The sequence below is a fragment of the Sinocyclocheilus anshuiensis genome, unplaced genomic scaffold, assembly GCF_001515605.1.
Source record: "Sinocyclocheilus anshuiensis isolate Anshui unplaced genomic scaffold, SAMN03320099.WGS_v1.1 scaffold1303, whole genome shotgun sequence".
Classification (NCBI taxonomy): domain Eukaryota; kingdom Metazoa; phylum Chordata; class Actinopteri; order Cypriniformes; family Cyprinidae; genus Sinocyclocheilus; species Sinocyclocheilus anshuiensis.
In genome coordinates this window covers 55,443-65,442 of record NW_015537954.1, presented here as the reverse complement: position 1 = coordinate 65,442, position 10,000 = coordinate 55,443, and the positions used below count along the sequence as shown (strand labels likewise).

Here is a 10,000-nt window from a genome sequence, read left to right as displayed (position 1 = left end):
ATACTGTATGCTGCGTTTCAGTGTGTGTGTGTGTGTGTGTGTGCAGTACACATGTTATACTGTATGCTGCGTTTCAGTGTGTGTGTGTGTGTGTGTGTGCAGTACACATGTTATACTGTATGCTGCGTTTCAGTGTGTGTGTGTGTGTGTGTGTGCAGTACAAATGTGATATGTTGTGTTTCACTGTGTGTGTGTGTGTGTGTGTAGTACACATGTGATACTGTATGCTGCGTTTCACTGTGTGTGTGTGTGTGTGTGTGTGTAAGCCCTGCAGGCCTGCCGTTATTTTTAATCTATGTCTCTCTTCTTTCTTCTCCTATCTCTTTTTCTCTCTTAAATCTTTCTTTAATGAATCTCCTCTAACAGTCTGCAATTTCCTGCTCTGCCCTGCGGCTCGACACATGACAGATCTGTGTTGCGCTGTCTGTTCATTTTGACGATATAAGATGGATCATTAAGCTCATTTCATATGTGCATACAGTATCTCATATTAATAGTTTACATTTGTGACACATCCATAGTTAGTTTTTCCATATGATAAAGATGCTACAATGCCTTAGTCAGACGTTCAAAAATGTTTTTAGTTTGTGCTTTGCAGAAAGCCATGTTCCTTATCAGTATTTCCAGTAATAATATTTCCGTGCAGTACAGAATCATCTGTGGGGCATTTAGGAAATGAATTCAGTTTGTATTCGCTTTTTGTTGTTGTTTTAATGTTGTTGCTCAAGGGAAGAAAATTCACAGGAATCTGATATGAAATATACATTATTATGGGTGTTCGGCTGCTCACAAGTGTGTATATGACTGAATCTGACATCTGTCTTTCTCTCTTTCAGGCATTTCTCATGTCTCTCATCCAAGTACATGTGTCCCGGCGTTCCTGCGGTGATGAGTAACCTGCTTGCCAACATCAACGCCTACTTCGCTCACACAACAACGGCAAACACCAACATCTCCGCCTCCGACCGATTCGCAGCATCCAACTTTCGGGTTTGTCACTCTCACTGCTGATAGATAGATGGATGGATGGATGGATGGATGGATGGATGGATGGATGGATGGATGGATGGATGGATGGATGGATGGATGGATGGATGGATGGATGGATGGATGGATGGATGGATGGATGGATGGATGGATGGATGGATGGATGGATGGATGGATGGATGGATGGATGGATGGATGGATGGATGGATGGATGGATGGATGGATGGATGGATGGATGGATGGATGGATAGATTGATAGATAGATAGATAGATAGATAGATAGATAGATAGATAGAGATAGATAGATAGATAGATAGATAGATAGATAGATAGATAGATAGATAGATAGATAGAAATAGTTGGATGGACAGATGGATTATTTCATGAATGCAAAGCAGATTTTTTTGAATGAATGGATTAATTATTGAATGATGGATGGATGTATGGATGGCTGATTGCATGAATGATAAGATGCATTGATTGTTAAATTGATGAAAGCATTGAACAACAAGCTGATGAATGGATGAACGAACAGACCTACAGAAGCATGATTGCATGAGTGAATCAATGGATGATGTGCAGATGATTTCATGAATGCTTCAATAAATAGATGGATGACACGATCCAGCACTGATCTGTTTCTGTGACTTTGTTTCTTCCGCAGAGAGAAAAGTTCGTCAAACTCTTGGATCAGCTTCACAACTCTCTGCGCATCGACCTCTCCAAGTATCGGGTGAGTAAAGCAGCCAAACGCCGCAGCACCCGCACGATCCAGATGTATTTTCTATTTCAGAGACATCAGAAAGAAAAACACTCATCTATTATTCATCGCCATGGAGATAATTTAACCTCTCCATCGCTTTTAGTGATCCCCTACCTTAATTTACAATGACATTCAAATGCTTTACGAGCTCTTCACAGAACAGAAGGTCCATTTGTTCACATGCAAAGCAACAATTTGAGAAAGTTGCAAAGATTGTTCTCGACTCCCGCTGCCCTTCTTGCTTTTATACTAATTGTGAAGTCTCTCTAAATACATAACGAGAGAAACGTCTCAGTCAGATGCAAGTTTCTTCTGAGAGGACGCTTTCACAGTCAGATCGCGTATGACTCTCGAGAAGACGAGTGGTCCGACGGTATCTCAGTGTGAGAGCTAGAAAGCATTGACAGGGTGCTCACACACACATACACACACACACACACACTCGACTGGCAGGCATCCAGGGAATTCATTGGCTGTTACCTGCTCCTATCCAGCCGCAAGCTTCCAGGCAACACGTCCTGATTGTAATACACTCTGGATCTGCAGGGCTCTGTGTATTTGACTGTAATGAAATTCTGAAGCAAACTGAGTTTGGTTTCTCTCACAGCTCGTGTGGATTTGGCCGAGGCAGGTTTTGTTCTTCCAGAGTGCTTTAACGCCTCTGCTTTATTAGATGAATTTCCTCCTGTGCTGTCTACATCATCTGTGTTCAATAAACCTCAGGCAGACTTCTCTCCTCGCCACTCGTACAGGATTATACGTTTCTCCAGACGCCACCGAACTCAAACACTAGACGTTTCTGCTCAATCTGGCCCCGTTCCACATGCTTTCAAAACAACAACTCTATCATAGCCGAAAAACAGATCTATCTAGACTTGAAGTGCAACAGTTTATTTTAACCGTCTGTCTGAAATCAAACAAGTTTATTTACAAATATCATAACTATCGTCCAAAAGTTTGAGGTCTTTAAGATTTGTAATGCTTATGCTCACCAAAGCTGCATGTATTTGCTCAAAAATACAGTAAAAACAGTAAAAATGTGAAATATTATTACAATTTAAAATAGCTGTTTTCTATGTGAATATATGTTAAAGTGTAATTTATTTCTGTGATGCGCAGCTGAATTTTCAGCATCATTACTCCAGTGTTCAGTGTCACATGATCTTCAGAAATTATTCTAATATGCTGATTTGCTGCTCAATAAACATTTCTGATTATTATCAATGTTGAAAACACTTGTGCTGCACAATATTTTTGTAGAAAACCTTGATACATTTTATTTTTCATGATTCACAGACGAATAGAAAGCTAAAATGATCCTGAATGTGGTTGAATAAATATGATATTCACATGTTATAATACCTTGCAGAGACTTTGCTTTGAAGACCTTTTAATTAACTAACTTCCACATTTCAATATGCCCCTGACTTCTAAGGGGTGTTTTTATTTGTGACTACTCCAAACAGCCAAGAATTCTATCAGTAGAACATCACATTTTTCTTTTCTGTTTGCAGGAAGAAGATTTGGTGTTGATGGCGGAGGCAACATCTTCAAGATCCAAAAATCTTAGACCTCATTCAACATCATCCAATGTTGCAATCACCCTCAGGAGGTACACAAGCAAAAGCCAAATTGAACATTGTCAATTATTGTCAATTCCTATTTTACAAAATTTGCCCTGCATACATTTTTGTCTTTAATGTGTAGGCACTTGAAGACCAGTGTCCAATATGCACAGGAACATTTCCAGTGTCAGAAGTAGAACTGCCATGCCAGCTTTTGTGGAGAAAGGTAATGGTAACAGTAACTCACATTGAAGCTTAAAAACACCTAAAAGGTGCTCTGATTTGGATCATATCTCATGGTAACCTACCTGACTATGTTCATTACATTGGTTCAAAACAGTACATTGCAAAGGTCATTAAAAAGATCATACAAAATTAATATATACATTTATACACACACAAAGTTGTTTGGAGTCTCTTCTGCTTATCAAAGCTGCATTAATTTGATCAAATATACAGTAAACAGTATTATTGTGAAATATTATACCATAACTGTTTTCTATTTGAATACATGTTAAAAATGTAATTTATTTCTGTGATCAAAGCTGAATTTTCAGCATCATTACTCCAGTGTTCAGTGTCACATGATCTTCAGAAATTATTCTAATAATATGCTGATTTGCTCAAGAAACATTTCTGATTATTATCAATGTTGAAAACACTTGTGCTGCACAATATTTTTGTAGAAAACCTTGATACATTTTATTTTTCATGATTCACAGACGAATAGAAAGCTAAAATGATCCTGAATGTGGTTGAATAAATATGATATTCACATGTTATAATACTTGTAAGTAAATAAAAATAATAATACATTTTTTTTAAATTATTTTAATTATAGTTTTAATGTTTTGTGCGTTTTGTCATTTTTAACAGTTTATATATATATATGTATTTTATGTATATTGTTTTATATTTTTTATTTCAGAGTTAGTTTTAGTTATTTTATTTCAAAAAAGTAAAAAAAAAATTTTAATTAAAATGAGATGTTGCCTTGGAGACTAGCTAAAATAATGCATATTATTTTATTAGTTAACATTTATTTTATTTTACGCAACAAAATGTTTTTTTATGGTTTTATTTTTAGTTTCAGTATTAGTTAACTAATAACCCTGGTAGACAACACAGCTGCAAATGTTATAAATTCAAAGCCCTGCACAGATCTTCAGACGTTCTGATGGTTCCTCATCAAAACCCTCTCCTGTGATTCAGACCCACTGCTGACACTCACAGTTTAATGATCTCTTACCTGAGCAATCTGTTACCGACACACCGACCTGCCTGAAGCCCAAACATATGTTCATATCTCTCTGCTTTTCTGACATTTCACATCACTCAAGAGCTTCTGCACACTTATTCGTCACCTCAAACAGCCACAGAGACTTTCAGAGTGAAGCAAAGTGTTATTTTAGTGATGTTATATGAAGTCTTTACTGGCACACTTCATTTCACACTAGAGCGTTTGAAGCAGACCAGAGTGTGTTTTCATGTAAACTCATGCGGTTTGCAGTTAGTATGAAAATGATCTGTCCTTATGTGCAGAAGTAAAGCTGTGTTGGTGGCATAGAATTTGCATCTTTACATTCTCCCAATCATATTTATAACATGATGCATTTCTCAAAGCTGCTTGTATCTGAATAAACTGCCTGCTGGTTGAAGCTGGCATTTGTTGCATCTTTTGCAATGCAAGACAAATGCAATAGCTGTGTTTTGGGAGTGAATCCAAAGAGACAAATGTACTCCAAAAAAACAAAAAGAAAAACATATAGATGAATAGATGGACATATACAGTATATGGGTGGATAAATGGATGGATAGCTACTGTATATGGATGGACAGATGGACAGATATAGTGTTGATAAATAGATGGATAGATAGATGAAAAGATGGATAAATATACGGATAGATAGATAGATAAATGAATAGATATATGGATGATGGACGGATGGATATATGGATGGATAGATGGAGAGATGAATAGATAGATGAATAGCCAGATAGATAGATAGAGAGATAGATAGATAGATAGATAGATAGATAGATAGATAGATAGATAGATAGATAGATAGATAATTGTTATTATTATTCCAGTTTTCCAGTAAATCTCACTAAATGTGTGCTTAAAACTAGAGAAAAACAATTGGCAAATAGGGTGTAAAAATAGTTATTAAATTAAAAGTAAAAACTGCTTCCAAAATTACTGATCAAAAATGCAGTAAAAAAAATGGTAACAATGTGAAATATTATTACGTTTTCGGCTTGAATGTGTTTTAAAATGTTATTTTTTCCTGTGATACAAGGCTGAATTTCCAGCAGTTATCACTCCAGTCTTCAGTTTCACATTTATTAATACATTGCCTGCAGGTCCAAAGAGACAGAAGTAAGCAAATAAGTAAATAAATGAATGAATTTCTGTCTTGTTTCTAGTAAACCTCACTAAATGTTTTTGATTCTCTGCTTAAAACTAGAAAAAAACAATTTGCCAACAGGCTGTAGATATATTGCTTTAATATATATATATATAAATATATCATCTGAGAACAAGAGTGTTGTTTTAATTTATCTTGTTTTGAGGATGTTTAGATATTTTTAAAGAAAAACAAGACCAAAATCCAGGACTCGGGGAGGTACAAACCCAAAAAATACTGTGCGAAGTGACTTGCGGTGGCAGAGGGAGGGATGTGGAATCAAAGCGAGTCTGAAAACAGCCTAAATTGATTTGCGCGAGTCTGTTTTTGGTGGCTGTTGTTGACAAACAGCTCCTGCACTCCATTACTTGCTCTGAATAATTAGAGAGCTGCGGTGAAACACCAGCCAAGAATTACAGCAGCGTCCGACGCTCTGGCATCGATAAAAGCGCGCACAGGAGTCTCTCCTCATTCTTACAAAACCAAGTCGCAACTGTTACATAACCATCCCGGCGTGACATTTTCTAACCTGTTTCTCCGAGCGCATCTTTTGCACACATCTGCAGCGTCCACACATGCATGCTCTTCCACTCATGCAATATACTGTGCACCTTCATGCTAGAACAAGCAGGCTCATAGCTTTACAGCCCAACAACACATTTTCTCTGTCTGCTGCTGGTTTTCCTCGGGCTGCTAAATTATGATATATTTTGTCATTGGTGCTCATGACGATGGAACACGTTTTGGTTATTACTATTACTGCATTGTGCATGCTGCATAATGCTGCAGGGTGAATGAAGATGACTCATGTTGACATGTTTTTAACCATCTATCTCTGCCAAACTTCCTCAACTTGAGTAAAAGGCCATTTGAAATATTAGCAGGTGAAGCACCCACCATCTGTAATGTTCCAAACAGCAATTCTTTAAGACTTCCTCAATTGTGTTGATTAGAAATATAATAATTGACTCAGTAACACTATATTTAAAGACTTAAGTAAAAATTGTTTTAATGCATTAATATTCCCATGTAATGCACCTTATAATGCACTTTATAATCTCATGAATAATTGTTATAATACTTATCTATTCCTTGTTACACCTTTAGAAAGTACAGTATGATGCATTAAAACATGACAAAGAAAATCCTTCAAATATTACAATGCATTTTAACTTTGGTTACAATTATTTATGAAATTACAACATACATTATGAATAGCCGTATAATGCATTATACATAAAGGCTTTAAGTAAAATGTTGCCTTTGACTCTTTAACCTAGTATTTATGTCTGCTATATGCTATTTTTATGCTTATTAGAATATTGCATTGTCAGCTTATCAACATCAGATTCTAAACTGTAAAAAAGATCCACCTAATTCAACTATAAAACTTCAGTTGGTGCTTTTCAGTTTTTAGGTATAATCAAATTGTCTGTACGAGTCATTTCAGCTCATTCTTTTTAAAAATCTTGTCTAGTTGAATCTTGTATAACTTACAAAAAATTAAATTGAAATCGGTTAAATTATTTTGATGTGTTAAAGAAATGGAAAAAAAAAAACAGACGTCAGGATTTATTGATTCTATATTTTTTAGACTTATTGATCACATCAATTTTTGCATTGTATATTAGAATCAACTGGAATCAATCTATAGCCACAAAGATCTTAATTTGGATCTTTGTGTAATTTAGAAAGTGCAAACAACATATTTTGCCTAACTATTCCATCTTACTGAGCTAATGTGCGGTTTCCATCTTTTCATCTGTCTCTTAAACATATATATTCATCAAATCCATAGCTGCATCTATAATCTTAATCTGTTTATCTTCTTTGTTAGATATGCTCTGAAAATGACGTAGAAATGTAGAGATGATCTGATGTTAATTCTGTTTACAGGATAATTTCCCTGCTGGGAATCCAGAGAGACTCCAGGACTTGAAATCAACCGTCGACCTGCTGACGAGCATCACCTTCTTCAGGATGAAGGTACGACGCTGTCTATCACACACACACACACACACACACACACACACACACAAACACTTACATACAGAGAGAATTATGCAGGCTTTTACGCTGGAATTAAAGCAGTGTGACTCAGCGCTGTGACTCACACACATAATAAAAAGCTCTCATGCATCTCATGAAAGAGAATTCTTTCAAATAAAAATATGAATGAAACCATCAGGGGTTTTTGTGACTTTCATGGGCAGTCAAAACATTGTGGTAGTTGTTATTCGGTGTGAAGGACTTCTCCAATTCTGCAGTAATTTCCTGCAATAATCAGTCAAATATATTAAACAAGAATAAAAAAAGAAAAAAGCTCCTAATATAAAACTCTTTTGAAACAAATATTCCTCTATGCACAAAGAAAATTTAATTTAATTTAATTTAATCATTTTATTGTATTTAATGTTACTATTTATTTATTTATTTTGTTTGTTTATTTATTATTATTTAACTATTTTAATTTATTGAATTAATTTATCTATCTCTTAAATGAATTATTTTTTAATTTTCATGTAATTTAATTTCATATTATTTCTTATTATTGTCAAGACAGTTAAGCACTTTTTTTTTCCAATTGTTCCTCTTTTCACATTCTCATTCTCACTATAATATAGTCATGGAAATGATCAGTGTCAGTTTTTTTCTGTATAAATTCAATAGAAACATCAAGATGTATAAATGTTTTGCAATTAATGTATCAATATTTTTTCTAAATTGCAGAAATTACATTTTTACAGTATTGCAGTAAAAACTAATGTGCCTAATTGTCATGAAAATAATGTCACAGTGAAAAAATACATCGCAAGAACCATAAAACTATGCTTGATTTGCTTTATGCTTATATAATGTGGAGTGAAATACGACCCTGTCGAGTTCTTGACTAGTTTTGTGTAATTCAGCCTGACGGTGAAATTCTGCTATATTCTGATAGAGATCTGTCTCGCGTGTTAATGAGCTACTAATCACAGCTTTCCTGATAACAGTCCTGCATTGAGAGACCTCAGATGTGTTTCAGTTCAGCGAGCACAGATAAAGCGAATATATATTCTCTGATTGTTTTCATGTTCTGCTTCATCAGCCGCGAATATAAAGCTGCGCTGCTTTACAGTCAGTAATGAAACATTTTTCACCGGCGCTGCAGGGTTTCAATGATTTCTCATTTGTTTGCGTGAAATTAAAAAAATATTTTGGCTCTTGAAATATGCACTTGAGTCAAATTTATTTGAGCACAATAACAAGAGCTGCTTGTTCTGTGGGTCTCCTGGCAATAAAACTGGCTTTGACATATAGCTCAGCTCTGTGTGAGAGAATACAGCCTTTTCTGAGAAGTCATAAAGAATACGCTGATTTCTCACTGTTGGGGAGCCGGGAAATATATTCAGAGCCAATGTGCCTGTAAAACCACACTACTTACAACTGTAGGGTGCAGCATTTATATATATTACAACAATATTCCAGGCGTTTTGTCTTCGTAGACGTCCTCTAGATGAGATCACAGCTGCCACTGGCCTCTGCTGTTAGTTCACTGAGCTTGCTTTTAATATATGACCGACTATTGTAATCGCAGGTCAATATGAGTTGTTAAAAGCCTTTATATCCACTACAGAGAATAGACAGTGATTGATTTTTCTCAATTTCTCCTCCCAGGCTATTAAAGTTCATTTGCACAGACGTCCATGCTTAGAAACACAGACATTGACAGCCGTTGGCCACAAACATACTGTACTGTATGTGTGCAATCGCAGACACAAATGTGTTTCCTTCATCCTTCAATGTCTGTGTCATTAAATCATGTTTTATTATTAAGCCATAACCTAAACTAAACTGTGCACTCGCATTGCATTATGAATTGCATCCTGACACATTTAAAGGTGCCATAGAATGGAAAACTGTATTTACCTTGGCATAGTTGAATAATAAAAGTTCTGTACATGGAAATGACATACCGTGAGCCTCAAAACACATTGTTTCCTCCTTTTTATATAAATCTCGTGCATGCAAAAGACCACTGAAAAATAGGCGAATCAGAACATAACACGGACTGTGACGTTACAGTCGGGATCACTAATAGTTACGCCCCCAACATTTGCATAAACCCGCCCATGTTCTATGCCAGCCACCAGCCGAATCATCAGAAGTTCTGCAGTAATGTGAAGAAACAAGCGAGGACAACAGCGAAAATGGCAGATCATGGAAATAAATGTTATGTTCCAGGCTGTGCAGGGGATGTGAAGTGCAGGGATGGGTTGGTGTCTGTATTCAGAAAG

At 35.9% G+C, this 10,000-nt stretch overlaps 1 protein-coding gene and 1 long non-coding RNA gene across 2 annotated transcripts in view; both read left to right on the top strand.

Annotated features, from left to right (window-relative positions):
• The window catches only part of LOC107665324 (protein unc-13 homolog C-like), a gene marked incomplete at its 3' end in the record, with an annotated part of 129,555 nt that overhangs the window by 64,294 nt on the left and 55,261 nt on the right, over positions 1-10,000 (top strand). Inside the window, exons 14-16 of the mRNA XM_016456152.1 lie at positions 837-990; positions 1,652-1,720; positions 7,620-7,709. Of these exons, the coding sequence (XP_016311638.1) occupies positions 837-990; positions 1,652-1,720; positions 7,620-7,709 (313 nt within the window). The remainder of the gene's footprint in view (positions 1-836; positions 991-1,651; positions 1,721-7,619; positions 7,710-10,000) is intronic.
• On the top strand, positions 3,316-3,541 carry LOC107665007 (uncharacterized). Its single transcript, XR_001631512.1, has 2 exons — positions 3,316-3,362; positions 3,458-3,541. It is a non-coding gene; the product is annotated as an uncharacterized LOC107665007 (long non-coding RNA).